Raw genomic sequence first — 16,509 nt, forward strand, 5'->3', positions numbered from 1 at the left:
GATAGGGTCAGAACAAGCAGGTGTGTCCCACTCAGGTTGGGCAAGACTATAGCCAGAGGTCATGGGTTAAAGGTGAAATGTTTAGGTGGAACATGGGGGAAAGTTCTTCACTGAGGGAGAGTGAGAGTGTGGAATGAGTGGTCAGCTCAAGTGGTGCTTGCAAGCTCGATTTCAACGTTTAAGAGAAGTTTGGACGGGTGGGGTATGGAGGGCAACAGTCCGGGTGCAGTCGGCACAGACTGGATGGGCCAAAGGGCCAGTGTTACACTGTACATTTTTAAGCCTCGAGGAAGGGCAAGGAGGCTCCAGAGAGCTCGAGAGGAGACGCACCAGGATTTGAAGTCAGTTATCTCTGGAGTGGTGGGGGCTGAGGGGGGGAGCTGATCAGACTATGTAAACACGATAATCTGATGCATTTATATATATTGTGTTTCTTAAAAGTGGGGTTCATTATGCTAATTGTGCTTTTTAAGTTACAGTTTGGACAGCCCCTCCCCTTACCATCTCACCCGTCAGTCTGTACTGCCCCTCCCCTCACCATCTCACCTGGTACAGCCCCTCCCCTCACCATCTCACCTGGTACTGCCCCTCCCCTCACCATCTCACTCGTCAGTCTGCACTGCCCCTCCCCTCACCATCTCACCTGTCGGTCTGTACTGCCCCTCCCCTCACCATCTCACCTGTCGGTCTGCACTGCCCCTCCCCTCACCATCTCACCTGGTACAGCCCCTCCCCTCACCATCTCACCCGTCAGTCTGTACTGCCCCCTCACCATCTCACCTGTCGGTCTGCACTGCCCCTCCCATCACCATCTCACCCGTCAGTCTGTACTGCCCCTCCCCTCACCATCTCACCTGGTACTGCCCCTCCCCTCACCATCTCACCCGTCAGTCTGTACTGCCCCTCCCCTCACCATCTCACCTGTCGGTCTGCACTGCCCCTCCCATCACCATCTCACCTGGTACTGCCCCTCCCCTCACCATCTCACCTGTCGGTCTGTACTGCCCCTCCCCCCACCATCTCACCTGGTACTGCCCCTCCCCTCACCATCTCACTCGTCAGTCTGTACTGCCCCTCCCCTCACCATCTCACCTGGTACTGCCCCTCCCCTCACCATCTCACTCGTCAGTCTGTACTGCCCCTCCCCCCACCATCTCACCTGGTACTGCCCCTCCCCTCACCATCTCACTCGTCAGTCTGTACTGCCCCTCCCCTCACCATCTCACCTGGTACTGCCCCTCCCCTCACCATCTCACTCGTCAGTCTGTACTGCCCCTCCCCTCACCATCTCACCTGTCGGTCTGTACAGCCCCTCCCCTCACCATCTCACCTGTCGGTCTGCACTGCCCCTCCCCTCACCATCTCACCTGGTACAGCCCCTCCCCTCACCATCTCACCTGGTACAGCCCCTCCCCTCACCATCTCACCCGTCAGTCTGTACTGCCCCTCCCCTCACCATCTCACCCGTCAGTCTGTACTGCCCCTCCCTTCACCATCTCACCTGGTACAGCCCCTCCCCTCACCATCTCACCTGGTACAGCCCCTCCCCTCACCATCTCACCCGTCAGTCTGTACTGCCCCTCCCCTCACCATCTCACCCGTCAGTCTGTACTGCCCCTCCCTTCACCATCTCACCTGGTACTGCCCCTCCCCCCACCATCTCACTCGTCAGTCTGTACTGTCCCTCCCCTCACCATCTCACCTGGTACTGCCCCTCCCCTCACCATCTCACCCGTCAGTCTGTACAGCCCCTCCCCTCACCATCTCACCCGTCAGTCTGTACAGCCCCTCCCCTCACCATCTCACCTGGTACAGCCCCTCCCCTCACCATCTCACTCGTCAGTCTGTACTGCCCCTCCCCTCACCATCTCACCTGGTACAGCCCCTCCCCTCACCATCTCACCTGGTACTGCCCCTCCCCTCACCATCTCACCTGTCAGTCTGTAGTGCCCCTCCCCTCACCATCTCACCTGGTACTGCCCCTCCCCTCACCATCTCACCTGGTACAGCCCCTCCCCTCACCATCTCACCTGGTACTGCCCCTCCCCTCACCATCTCACCTGGTACAGCCCCTCCCCTCACCATCTCACCTGGTACTGCCCCTCCCCTCACCATCTCACCCGTCAGTCTGTAGCGCCCCTCCCCTCACCATCTCACCTGGTACTGCCCCTCCCCTCACCATCTCACCTGGTACAGCCCCTCCCCTCACCATCTCACCTGGTACTGCCCCTCCCCTCACCATCTCACCCGTCAGTCTGTACTGCCCCTCCCCTCACCATCTCACCTGGTACTGCCCCTCCCCTCACCATCTCACCTGGTACTGCCCCTCCCCTCACCATCTCACCTGGTACTGCCCCTCCCCTCACCATCTCACCCGTCAGTCTGTACAGCCCCTCCCCTCACCATCTCACCTGTCAGTCTGTAGTGCCCCTCCCCTCACCATCTCACCTGGTACTGCCCCTCCCCTCACCATCTCACCTGGTACAGCCCCTCCCCTCACCATCTCACCTGGTACTGCCCCTCCCCTCACCATCTCACCCGTCAGTCTGTACTGCCCCTCCCCTCACCATCTCACCCGTCAGTCTGTACTGCCCCTCCCCTCACCATCTCACCTGGTACTGTCCCTCCCCTCACCATCTCACCTGGTACTGTCCCTCCCCTCACCATCTCACCTGGTACAGCCCCTCCCCTCACCATCTCACCTGGTACTGTCCCTCCCCTCACCATCTCACCTGGTACTGTCCCTCCCCTCACCATCTCACCTGGTACTGTCCCTCCCCTCACCATCTCACCTGGTACAGCCCCTCCCCTCACCATCTCACCTGGTACTGTCCCTCCCCTCACCATCTCACCTGGTACTGTCCCTCCCCTCACCATCTCACCTGGTACAGCCCCTCCCCTCACCATCTCACCTGGTACTGTCCCTCCCCTCACCATCTCACTCGTCAGTCTGTACAGCCCCTCTCCTCACCATCTCACCCGTCAGTCTGTACTGCCCCTCCCCTCACCATCTCACCTGGTACTGTCCCTCCCCTCACCATCTCACCTGGTACTGTCCCTCCCCTCACCATCTCACCTGGTACAGCCCCTCCCCTCACCATCTCACCTGGTACTGTCCCTCCCCTCACCATCTCACCCGTCAGTCTGTACTGCCCCTCCCCTCACCATCTCACCCGTCAGTCTGTACTGCCCCTCCCCTCACCATCTCACCTGGTACAGCCCCTCCCCTCACCATCTCACCTGGTACTGTCCCTCCCCTCACCATCTCACCTGGTACAGCCCCTCCCCTCACCATCTCACCTGGTACTGTCCCTCCCCTCACCATCTCACTCGTCAGTCTGTACTGCCCCTCCCCTCACCATCTCACCTGGTACAGCCCCTCCCCTCACCATCTCACCTGGTACTGTCCCTCCCCTCACCATCTCACTCGTCAGTCTGTACTGCCCCTCCCCTCACCATCTCACCTGGTACTGCCCCTCCCCTCACCATCTCACCTGGTACTGTCCCTCCCCTCACCATCTCACTCGTCAGTCTGTACAGCCCCTCTCCTCACCATCTCACCCGTCAGTCTGTACTGCCCCTCCCCTCACCATCTCACCTGGTACTGCCCCTCCCCTCACCATCTCACCCGTCAGTCTGTACTGCCCCTCCCCTCACCATCTCACCTGGTACTGTCCCTCCCCTCACCATCTCACTCGTCAGTCTGTACTGCCCCTCCCCTCACCATCTCACCTGGTACTGTCCCTCCCCTCACCATCTCACCTGGTACTGCCCCTCCCCTCACCATCTCACTCGTCAGTCTGTACTGCCCCTCCCCTCACCATCTCACCTGGTACTGTCCCTCCCCTCACCATCTCACCTGGTACAGCCCCTCCCCTCACCATCTCACTCGTCAGTCTGTACTGCCCCTCCCCTCACCATCTCACCTGGTACAGCCCCTCCCCCCACCATCTCACCCGTCAGTCTGTACTGCCCCTCCCCTCACCATCTCACCCGTCAGTCTGTACTGCCCCTCCCCTCACCATCTCACCTGGTACAGCCCCTCCCCCCACCATCTCACCCGTCAGTCTGTACTGCCCCTCCCCTCACCATCTCACCCGTCAGTCTGTACTGTCCCTCCCCTCACCATCTCACCTGGTACAGCCCCTCCCCCCACCATCTCACCCGTCAGTCTGTACTGCCCCTCCCCTCACCATCTCACCCGTCAGTCTGTACTGCCCCTCCCCTCACCATCTCACCCGTCAGTCTGTACTGCCCCTCCCCTCACCATCTCACCTGGTACAGCCCCTCCCCCCACCATCTCACCCGTCAGTCTGTACTGCCCCTCCCCTCACCATCTCACCTGGTACTGTCCCTCCCCTCACCATCTCACCTGGTACAGCCCCTCCCCCCACCATCTCACCCGTCAGTCTGTACTGCCCCTCCCCTCACCATCTCACCTGTCGGTCTGTACTGCCCCTCCCCTCACCATCTCACCTGGTACAGCCCCTCGCCTCACCATCTCACCTGTCGGTCTGCACTGCCCCTCCCCTCACCATCTCACCTGGTACAGCCCCTCCCCTCACCATCTCACCCGTCAGTCTGTACTGCCCCTCCCCTCACCATCTCACCTGGTACAGCCCCTCCCCTCACCATCTCACCCGTCAGTCTGTACTGCCCCTCCCCTCACCATCTCACCTGGTACTGCCCCTCCCCCCACCATCTCACTCGTCAGTCTGTACTGCCCCTCCCCTCACCATCTCACCTGGTACTGCCCCTCCCCTCACCATCTCACCTGGTACTGCCCCTCCCCTCACCATCTCACTCGTCAGTCTGTACTGCCCCTCCCCTCACCATCTCACCTGGTACAGCCCCTCCCCTCACCATCTCACCCGTCAGTCTGTACTGCCCCTCCCCTCACCATCTCACCTGGTACTGCCCCTCCCCCCACCATCTCACTCGTCAGTCTGTACTGCCCCTCCCCTCACCATCTCACCTGGTACTGCCCCTCCCCTCACCATCTCACCTGGTACTGCCCCTCCCCTCACCATCTCACCCGTCAGTCTGTACTGCCCCTCCCCTCACCATCTCACCTGGTACAGCCCCTCCCCTCACCATCTCACTCGTCAGTCTGTACAGCCCCTCCCCTCACCATCTCACCTGGTACTGCCCCTCCCCCCACCATCTCACTCGTCAGTCTGTACTGCCCCTCCCCTCACCATCTCACCTGGTACTGCCCCTCCCCTCACCATCTCACCTGGTACTGCCCCTCCCCTCACCATCTCACTCGTCAGTCTGTACAGCCCCTCCCCTCACCATCTCACCTGGTACAGCCCCTCCCCTCACCATCTCACCCGTCAGTCTGTACTGCCCCTCCCCTCACCATCTCACCTGGTACTGCCCCTCCCCTCACCATCTCACTCGTCAGTCTGTACAGCCCCTCCCCTCACCATCTCACCTGGTACAGCCCCTCCCCTCACCATCTCACCCGTCAGTCTGTACAGCCCCTCCCCTCACCATCTCACCTGGTACAGCCCCTCCCCTCACCATCTCACCCGTCAGTCTGTACTGCCCCTCCCCTCACCATCTCACCTGGTACTGCCCCTCCCCTCACCATCTCACCCGTCAGTCTGTACAGCCCCTCCCCTCACCATCTCACCTGTCAGTCTGTAGTGCCCCTCCCCTCACCATCTCACCTGGTACTGCCCCTCCCCTCACCATCTCACCTGGTACAGCCCCTCCCCTCACCATCTCACCTGTCGGTCTGCACTGCCCCTCCCCTCACCATCTCACCTGGTACAGCCCCTCCCCTCACCATCTCACCCGTCAGTCTGTACTGCCCCTCCCCTCACCATCTCACCCGTCAGTCTGTACTGCCCCTCCCCTCACCATCTCACCTGGTACAGCCCCTCCCCTCACCATCTCACCTGGTACAGCCCCTCCCCTCACCATCTCACCCGTCAGTCTGTACTGCCCCTCCCCTCACCATCTCACCCGTCAGTCTGTACTGCCCCTCCCCTCACCATCTCACCTGGTACAGCCCCTCCCCTCACCATCTCACCCGTCAGTCTGTACTGCCCCTCCCCTCACCATCTCACCTGGTACAGCCCCTCCCCTCACCATCTCACTCGTCAGTCTGTACTGCCCCTCCCCTCACCATCTCATCTGGTACTGTCCCTCCCCTCACCATCTCACTCGTCAGTCTGTACTGCCCCTCCCCTCACCATCTCACCTGGTACAGCCCCTCCCCCCACCATCTCACCCGTCAGTCTGTACTGCCCCTCCCCTCACCATCTCACCCGTCAGTCTGTACTGCCCCTCCCCTCACCATCTCACCTGGTACTGTCCCTCCCCTCACCATCTCACCTGGTACTGTCCCTCCCCTCACCATCTCACCTGGTACAGCCCCTCCCCTCACCATCTCACTCGTCAGTCTGTACTGCCCCTCCCCTCACCATCTCACCTGGTACTGTCCCTCCCCTCACCATCTCACCTGGTACAGCCCCTCCCCTCACCATCTCACTCGTCAGTCTGTACTGCCCCTCCCCTCACCATCTCACCCGTCAGTCTGTACAGCCCCTCCCCTCACCATCTCACCTGTCGGTCTGTACAGCCCCTCCCCTCACCATCTCACCTGGTACAGCCCCTCCCCTCACCATCTCACCTGTCGGTCTGCACTGCCCCTCCCCTCACCATCTCACCTGTCAATCTGTACTCCTCCTCCTCGATGTCTGTACAGAGGAGGGGCAGTATTGCTGTATATTCTTGTGATGGGGTAAAACGCAGGCGAGGGAACATAGACTCCATGGTCAGACGCGATGAGGGAACCACTCGGGAATGGAGGTGGGGGGGCCCACACAACACACAATTGCCCAAAACACCCCCATCCCCCGGCAATCTGTCTCACCAGCTTGCCGGCCAGGTCTCCCTTCCACGTGGTGATGACCAGCTCCAGCAGATCGATGTCCAGCACGCACACGTAATCTGTACGGGGTGACACAGCAGTCAGACTCTGCACACGCGCAGAACGACAGGGCTCCACGGCTTTCCGGCAGGGAGGAATGGGGGTAGGAACAAGGGTAGGAGAGGGATAAGAATGTGGGTTGAAATAGAGGTAGCAGAGAGGGGTAGGAATGGGTGTAGGATAGAAGGGTAGGAATGGGGTAAAAGAGAGGAGTAGGAATGGGTTAGGAATGGGGGTAGGATAGGGGGCAGGGAGGAGAGAGGGGTCAGAATGGGGGTAGGAACAAGGGTAGGAGAGGGATAAGAATGTGGGTAGAAATAGAGGTAGCAGAGAGGGGTAGGAATGGGTGTAGGATAGAGGGGTAGGAATGGGGTAAAAGAGAGGGGTAGGAATGGGGTAAAAGAGAGGGTTAGGAATGGGGGTAGGATGGGGGCAGGGAAGAGAGAGGGGTTGGAATGGGGTAGGAGCGAGGGGTAGGGTGTAAGCATAAAACTGGACAGCTGAGCACTACCAGGGTGGAGAGGAGAAAGGAGGGGCAAGAGCAGGAATTTCAGGACGAGAGGGTAACAGGGGTAGAGAGGGAGGGGCAATAAGAAAAATGGGTGGGAGAACAAGGAGCAAATAGGGGATGGGCAATAGGAGAGGGGTCGGGCGAGGAGAGGAGCAGGGTACTGACAGGTGTCGAGGGGGTGTTCTGACCGGTGTCGGGGGGGTTGTTCTGACCGGTGTCGAGGGGGTGTGTGCCAGTTGACGGATCCACACAAAGTGCTTGCTGTACCTCGCTTCAGGTCCATGGTGTCTAAGCTACACCTGTCACACAGGTAGACGGCAGAGTCATCCAAAATGAACCTGTAGGGGGAGAGCGAGAGAAAAGTGGCTGAATCTGAGTTGCCCTCCTGCCCACCTGCCCTCCCACACTCCAAGCCCGTTCCCCACCCACCCAGAGGCCAAGCCAACTGATCTTTGGCTCAAACATCAAGCCAAGACATAAAACGACAGGCCAGCAGCTGGAGTCGGCCCATTCGGCCCGTCGAGCCAGCTCCACCATTCAACCTCTGATCTAGCCGTGCACTAGATCACAGATTCACCACTCTCTGGGATAAGCTATTCCTCCTCATCTCCGTCCGAAATCTACTCCCCCCAATCTTGCGGCTATATCCCCTAGTTCTAGTCTCACCCACCAGTGGAAACAACTTTCCTTCCTCTCTTATCTATTCCTTTCATAATTTTACATGTTTCTGCAAGATCTAATCTCATTCTTCTGAAGTCGAGTGAGTACAGTCCCAGGCGACTCAATCTTTCCTCACAGTCTCACCCCCTCATCTCTGACATCATCCTGGTGAACCTCCTCTGCGCTGCCTCCAAAGCCAGTCTATCCTTCCTCAAGTCGGGAGACCGGAACTTCACACACTATCCGAGATGCGTCCTCACCAGTACCCTGGCACAACTGTAGCATAACCTCGCTGCTCCTAAATTCAATCCCTCTAGCAATGGCCAACGTTCCATTTGCCTTCTCGATAGCCTGCCTGCTGTACCTGCCTTTTGTGATTCATTCACAATCACTCCCCAGTCTCTCTGCACAGCGGCATGCTGCAATCTTTTACCATTTAAATAATAAGATGCTCCGACCCCTGCGGCACACCGCCCACCTATGACTGCCGACCGTACTAACACCCAGTTATCCCAACACTCTGCTTTCTATTGTTTAACCAATCCTCTATCCATGTTAATACATCTCTCCCTATTCTATGCATCCTTATCTTATGAATAAGTATTATGCGGCATCTTAGCCAGCCATGGCCCAGACAGCGTCTGCCCCACCTCCCGCAGAAGGTGCGGCCCGTCCTGTCCTGACCAGTGAAGGCAGGGTCCCGCACACCTTGTCCCACCTCCCGTGATTGACTCTGAGACCTTTCAACCCTTTCAGCTGAGTATCTGCTGAACAACACCCCCCCCCACCTGCAAACTGCCTTTTCCAAATGCTCCCTTCTGAAAGGCGTTATCATACTATCATAACAAAAACTTATGTTCCTTGCCTCAGGCAGTTAATCCAATCAACCATTCCAGTAATTCCCCCACCCCTCAGTCAGTGCAATATAAACCATTTGTTATAACCCTGTTTACATTGTAAATGAATCCTTGTGCAGGATTCCCTAAAGGTTCATTTGCAGGTTGAGTCTGTGGTGAGGAATGCAAATGCAATGCTAGCATTCATTTCAAAAGGACTAAAATATAAAAACAAGGATGCAATGTTATGGCTTTATAGAGCATTAGTGAGGCCTCACCTGAGTACCGAATGCATTTTTGAAGAGGGTTTAAAGGAGGTTCATGAAAATTATTCCAGGATTGAATGGCTGCGTCAAATAAAGAACACTGGATATGGAGAGGATGAGTCCGATAGTGGGGGAGTCTAGGACCAGAGGACACAGATAGAGTGGATGTGGAGAGGATGTTTCCTATAGTGGGGGAGTCTAGGACCAGAGGACACAGATAGAGTGGATGTGGAGAGGATGTTTCCTATAGTGGGGGAGTCTAGGACCAGAGGACACAGATAGAGTGGATGTGGAGAGGATGTTTCCTATAGTGGGGGAGTCTAGGACGAGAGGACATAGATAGAGTGGATGTGGAGAGGATGTTTCCTATAGTGGGAGAGTCTGGGACCAGAGGACACAGATAGAGTGGATGTGGAGAGGATGTTTCCTATAGTGGGGGAGTCTAGGACCAGAGGACACAGATAGAGTGGATGTGGAGAGAATGTTTCCTATAGTGGGGGAGTCCAGGACCAGAGGACACTGATAGAGTGGATGTGGAGAGGATGTTTCCTATAGTGGGGGAGTCTAGGACCAGAGGACACAGATAGAGTGGATGTGGAGAGGATGTTTCCTATAGTGGGGGAGTCTAGGACCAGAGGACACAGATAGAGTGGATGTGGAGAGGATGTTTCCTATAGTGGGGGAGTCTAGGACCAGAGGACACAGATAGAGTGGATGTGGAGAGGATGTTTCCTATAGTGGGGGAGTCTAGGACCAGAGGACACAGATAGAGTGGATGTGGAGAGGATGTTTCCTATAGTGGGGGAGTCTAGGACCAGAGGACACAGATAGAGTGGATGTGGAGAGGATGTTTCCTATAGTGGGGGAGTCTAGGACCAGAGGACACAGATTGAGTGGATGTGGAGAGGATGTTTCCTATAGTGGGGGAGTCTAGGACCAGAGGACACAGATAGAGTAGATGTGGAGAGGATGTTTCCTATAGTGGGGGAGTCTAGGACCAGAGGACACAGATAGAGTGGATGTGGAGAGGATGTTTCCTATAGTGGGGGAGTCTAGGACCAGAGGACACAGATAGAGTAGATGTGGAGAGGATGTTTCCTATAGTGGGGGAGTCTAGGACCAGAGGACACAGATAGAGTGGATGTGGAGAGGATGTTTCCTATAGTGGGGAGTCTAGGACCAGAGGACACCGATAGAGTGGATGTGGAGAGGATGTTTCCTATAGTGGGGGAGTCTAGGACCAGAGGACACCGATAGAGTGGATGTGGAGAGGATGTTTCCTATAGTGGGGAGTCTAGGACCAGAGGACACAGATAGAGTGGATGTGGAGAGGATGTTTCCTATAGTGGGGGAGTCTATGACCAGAGGACACAGATAGAGTGGATGTGGAGAGGATGTTTCCTATAGTGGGGGAGTCTAGGACCAGAGGACACAGATAGAGTGGATGTGGATAGTTGTTTCCTATAGTGGGGGAGTGTAGGACCAGAGGACACAGATAGAGTGGATGTGGAGAGGATGTTTCCTATAGTGGGGGAGTCTAGGACCAGAGGACACAGATAGAGTGGATGTGAAGAGGATGTTTCCTATAGTGGGGGAGTCTGGGACCAGAGGACACAGATAGAGTGGATGTGGAGAGGATGTTTCCTATACTGGGGGAGTCTGGGACCAGAGGACACAGATAGAGTGGATGTGGAGAGGATGTTTCCTATAGTGGGGGAGTGTAGGACCAGAGGACACAGATAGAGTGGATGTGGAGAGGATGTTTCCTATAGTGGAGGAGTCTAGGACCAGAGGACACAGATAGAGTGGATGTGGAGAGGATGTTTCCTATAGCGGGGGAGTCTAGGACCAGAGGACACAGATAGAGTGGATGTGGAGAGGATGTTTCCTATAGTGGGGGAGTCTAGGACCAGAGGACACAGATAGAGTGGATGTGGAGAGGATGTTTCCTATAGCGGGGGAGTCTAGGACCAGAGGACACAGATAGAGTGGATGTGGAGAGGATGTTTCCTATAGCGGGGGAGTCTAGGACCAGAGGACACAGATAGAGTGGATGTGGAGAGGATGTTTCCTATAGCGGGGGAGTCTAGGACCAGAGGACACAGATCGAGTGGATGTGGAGAGGATGTTTCCTATAGTGGGGGAGTCTAGGACCAGAGGACACAGATCGAGTGGATGTGGAGAGGATGTTTCCTATAGCGGGGGAGTCTAGGACCAGAGGACACAGATCGAGTGGATGTGGAGAGGATGTTTCCTATAGTGGGGAGTCTAGGACCAGAGGACACAGATAGAGTGGATCTGGAGAGGATGTTTCCAATAGTGGGGGATACTGCACACAGTCATGATGTCATACGACACGGCACACAATGATGATGTCATACGACACGGCACACAATGATGATGATGACAGGCTTTTTCCACTGAGGTTGGGTGGGACTACAACTAGAGGTCATGGGTTAAAGGTGAAAGGTGAAATGTCTAAGGGGGACAAATATCTGCACTCATGGGCTGGAACGAGCTGCCAGTGCAAGTGGATACAAGCTCAACTTCAACATTCAAGAGAAGTTTGGATGGGAGGGGTGCGGAGGGCTGTGACCTGAGTGCAGGTCGACGGGAGCAGGCAGTTTAAACGTTCAGCACAGACTGGATGGGCTGAGCTTTCTGTGCTGTATAATATAAGTATCAGAATATGCTGGCGATATGCAGCGCCATTTCACGGGGGAAATCCACAGAGGCCACCCTCGGGCTGGAGGAGCAACACCTTATTTTCCACGTGGGCAGCCTCCAACCTGATGGCATGTCATCGATTTTTCTTTGTGGCAAAAGAAATTTCTCTCCCTCTCCCCTCTTCCCCACTCTGGCCTCTCCCCTCTTCTCCTATTCCCCACTCTGGCCGCTCCCCTCTTCTCCTATTCCCCACTTTGGCCGCTCCCCTCTTCTCCTATTCCCCCACTCTGGCCTCTCCCCTCTTCTCCTATTCCCCCACTTTGGCCGCTCCCCTCTTCTCCTATTCCCCCACTCTGGCCGCTCCCCTCTTCTCCTATTCCCCCACTTTGGCCACTCCCCTCTTCTCCTATTCCCCACTTTGGCCGCTCCCCTCTTCTCCTATTCCCCCACTCTGGCCTCTCCCCTCTTCTCCTATTCCCCACTCTGGCCTCTCCCCTCTTCTCCTATTCCCCACTCTGGCCGCTCCCCTCTTCTCCTATTCCCCCACTCTGGCCTCTCCCCTCTTCTCCTATTCCCCCACTCTGGCCGCTCCCCTCTTCTCCTATTCCCCCACTCTGGCCTCTCCCCTCTTCTCCTATTCCCCCACTCTGGCCTCTCCCCTCTTCTCCTATTCCCCCACTCTGGCCGCTCCCCTCTTCTCCTATTCCCCACTCTGGCCTCTCCCCTCTTCTCCTATTCCCCACTCTGGCCGCTCCCCTCTTCTCCTATTCCCCCACTCTGGCCTCTCCCCTCTTCTCCTATTCCCCCACTCTGGCCTCTCCCCTCTTCTCCTATTCCCCACTCTGGCCGCTCCCCTCTTCTCCTATTCCCCCACTCTGGCCTCTCCCCTCTTCTCCTATTCCCCCACTCTGGCCGCTCCCCTCTTCTCCTATTCCCCCACTCTGGCCGCTCCCCTCTTCTCCTATTCCCCACTCTGGCCGCTCCCCTCTTCTCCTATTCCCCCACTTTGGCCGCTCCCCTCTTCTCCTATTCCCCCACTCTGGCCTCTCCCCTCTTCTCCTATTCCCCCACTCTGGCCTCTCCCCTCTTCTCCTATTCCCCCACTCTGGCCTCTCCCCTCTTCTCCTATTCCCCCACTCTGGCCGCTCCCCTCTTCTCCTATTCCCCCACTCTGGCCGCTCCCCTCTTCTCCTATTCCCCCACTCTGGCCGCTCCCCTCTTCTCCTATTCCCCACTCTGGCCGCTCCCCTCTTCTCCTATTCCCCCACTCTGGCCTCTCCCCTCTTCTCCTATTCCCCACTCTGGCCGCTCCCCTCTTCTCCTATTCCCCCACTCTGGCCGCTCCCCTCTTCTCCTATTCCCCCACTCTGGCCTCTCCCCTCTTCTCCTATTCCCCACTCTGGCCGCTCCCCTCTTCTCCTATTCCCCACTCTGGCCGCTCCCCTCTTCTCCTATTCCCCACTCTGGCCGCTCCCCTCTTCTCCTATTCCCCACTCTGGCCGCTCCCCTCTTCTCCTATTCCCCCACTCTGGCCGCTCCCCTCTTCTCCTATTCCCCCACTCTGGCCTCTCCCCTCTTCTCCTATTCCCCACTCTGGCCTCTCACCTCCCCCTCCCCTTTCTCCACGCTCCACTCTCCCCTCCGATCAGATTTCCCTTATCTCCAGTCCTCCGCCTTTCCCACCTGCCTGACTTCACCCATCACCTTCCAGCCGTCTTCCCTCCCCTCCTGCCTCAGTCTTTATTCTCCCTTCCTTTCCAGCCCTGATGAAGGGTCTCGGCCTGAACTGTCGACTGTTTATTCCCCTCCATCGATGCTGCCTGACCTGCTGAGTTCCTCCAGCATTTTGTGTGTGTTGCTTTGAGCTTTCCAATACACCTGTTTGTGACAAGTAAAGCTGATTTCTGATCATTCTTCAGTCAGATGTTTTGCCTGCTTTCAAACCATCTCAGTTTGAAAAAAACAACAGGGGCTATATTTTAAACACGAGGAAATCTGCAGATGCTGGAAATTCAAGCAACACACACAAAATGCTGGTGGAACACAGCATTTTATGCGAGGGGCTATATTTCATTAGGAGTTTGTGGAGATTTGGCTTGTCACCAAAGACACTCGCAAATTTCCACAGAAGTACCGTGGAGAGCATTCTAAATGGTCTGGTATGGGGGGGGGGGGGGTCTGCACAGGGTGAGAATAAGCTGCAGAGAGTTGTAAGCTCAGTCAGCTCCATCACGGGCACCAGCACCCAGGACATCTGCAAGGAGTCCATCATTGAGGACCCCCATCACCCAGGACACGCCCTCTTCTCATTGCTACCATCAGGGAGGGGGTACAGGGGCCTGAAGACACACACTCAACGATTCAGGAACGACTTCTTCCCCTCTGCCATCAGATTTCCGAATGGCAGATCGGAGGTGTCAGTGTTGCAGCTGAACAAAGGAGACTATGGAGCCATGAGGGAGGAGCTGGTCAAAGTTAAATGGACAGATATCCTAGCACAAAAGTCAGTGGAACAGCAATGACAGGTATTCTTGGGAATAATGCACAAGGTGCAAAATCAGTTCATCCCCCGGAGAAGGAAGGATTCAAAGGGGGGAAAGGGGCCACAGTGGTTGACAAAGGAAGTCAGAGATTCTATAGCATTAAAAAAAAGTATGACAGAGCTAAGGTGAGTGGGAAGACAGATGATTGGGAAATTTTTAAGGAACAACAGAACTTAACTAAAAAGGCAATACAGGGAGAAAAAATGAGATATGAATGCAAGCTAGCCAGGAATATAAAGGAGGATAGCAAAAGCTTTTTTAGGTATGTGAAGAGAAAGAAGATAGTTAAGAACAATGTTGGGCCCTTGAAGAATGAATTGGGTGAAATTGTTATGGGAAACAGAGAAATGGCAGAAGAATTTAATAAGTACTTTAGATCTGTCTTCACTAAGGAAGACACAAGCAATCTCCCAGATGTATGGATGGGCCAAGGACATAGGGTAACAGAGGAAATGAAACAGATTGACATTAGGAAGGAAACGGTGATGAGTAGACTGATGGGACTGAAGGCTGACAAATCCCCAGGTCCAGATGGTCTGCATCCTAGGGTACTAAAGGAAGTGGCTCTGGAAATTGCGGATGCATTGGTAATCATTTTCCAATGTTCCTTAGATTCAGGATCAGTTCCTGAGGATTGGAGAATGGCTAATGTTATCCCACTTTTTAAGAAAGGAGGGAAGGAGAAAACAGAGAACTATCGTCATGTCAGCCTAACATCAGTAGTGGGGAAGATGCTAGAGTCCATTACTAAAGATGAAATTGTGGCATATCTAGATAGCAGTGATAGGATTGGGCCGAGCCAGCATGGATTTACCAAGGGCAAATCATGCTTGACTAATCTATTGGAGTTTTCGAGGATGTAACCAGGAAGTTAGACAAGGGAGATCCAGTGGATGTAGTGTACCTCGATTTTCAGAAGGCATTTGATAAGGTCCCACATAGGAGATTGGTGGGTAAAATCAGAGCTCATGGCATTGGGGGGAAGATATTGACATGGATAGAAAACTGGTTGGCAGATAGAAAGCAAAGGGTAATGGTAAATGGGTGTTTCTCAGAATGGCAGGTGGTGACTAGTGGGGTGCCACAGGGCTCGGTATTGGGACCACAGCTGTTTACGATTTACATCAACGATTTAGATGAAGGCACTGAGAATAACATCTCCAGGGTTAAGGAAGGACATCCTGGCTGTAGAGGTAATTCCTGGGATATCCGGACTGTCTTACGCAGAGACATTAGAGAGATTGGGCTTGTACACGCTGGAATTAAGGAGATTGAGAGGGGATCTGATTGCAACATATAAGATTATTAAGGGATTGGACAAGATAGAGGCAGGAAATATGTTCCAGATGCTGGGAGAGTCCAGTACCAGAGGGCAGGGTTTGAGAATAAGGGGTAGGTCATTTAGGACAGAGTTAAGGAAAAACTTCTTCTCCCAGAGAGTTGTGGGGGTCTGGAATGCACTGCCTCAGAAGGCAGTGGAGGCCAATTCCCTGGATGCTTTCAAGAAGTTGCTAGATAGGTATCTTATGGATAGGAGAATCAAGGGATATGGGGACAAGGCAGGAACCGGGTATTGATAGTAGATGATCAGCCATGATCTCAGAATGGCGGTGCAGGCTCGAAGGGCCAAATGGTCTACTTCTGCACCTACTGTCTATTGACAGTGAACCCATGAACATCACCTCACCAGTATTTCTATTTTTTTGCACTATTTGATTCTTCCTGTAAGCTAGAGTTTGTATTACATACTGCGGTGTACTGTTGCAGCATAACCAGCAGCAGTGATGTTAAACCCGAGCCTGGGCCTCAGGGCTCCCCCTCACTCAGCTCGCCTGCGCCCCCTGCTGCTGGGCTGCGAGCCAACCGGGGGAGCTCCCTTCTGGGATCCCAGCCAAGGGAGCTCACTGAAAGCTCTTACTGACGCTCCCAGAGCTATAAATAACAGAGCTTGTCACTCACTGACAGTGTGTTCAACAGGAAGTGCTAGAAAAAGGCTGCGAGCTTCGAGACGATATGGGTTGGGCTGAGGCTTTGCATCTGTTATTATGCACCCAACGCAGATAAAGGCGGCCATTTTCCTCGG

At 55.3% G+C, this 16,509-nt stretch overlaps 1 protein-coding gene across 1 annotated transcript in view; it reads right to left on the minus strand.

Moving 5' to 3' along the window:
- Positions 1–16,509, minus strand: part of LOC140717863 (autophagy-related protein 2 homolog A-like) — a 319,916-nt gene that overhangs the window by 91,763 nt on the left and 211,644 nt on the right. The window contains 2 exon segments of the mRNA XM_073031584.1: positions 6,887–6,963; positions 7,722–7,792. Coding sequence (XP_072887685.1) covers positions 6,887–6,963; positions 7,722–7,792 — 148 coding nt within the window.

Source organism: Hemitrygon akajei, chromosome 28 (assembly GCF_048418815.1).
Source record: "Hemitrygon akajei chromosome 28, sHemAka1.3, whole genome shotgun sequence".
NCBI classification, from domain to species: domain Eukaryota; kingdom Metazoa; phylum Chordata; class Chondrichthyes; order Myliobatiformes; family Dasyatidae; genus Hemitrygon; species Hemitrygon akajei.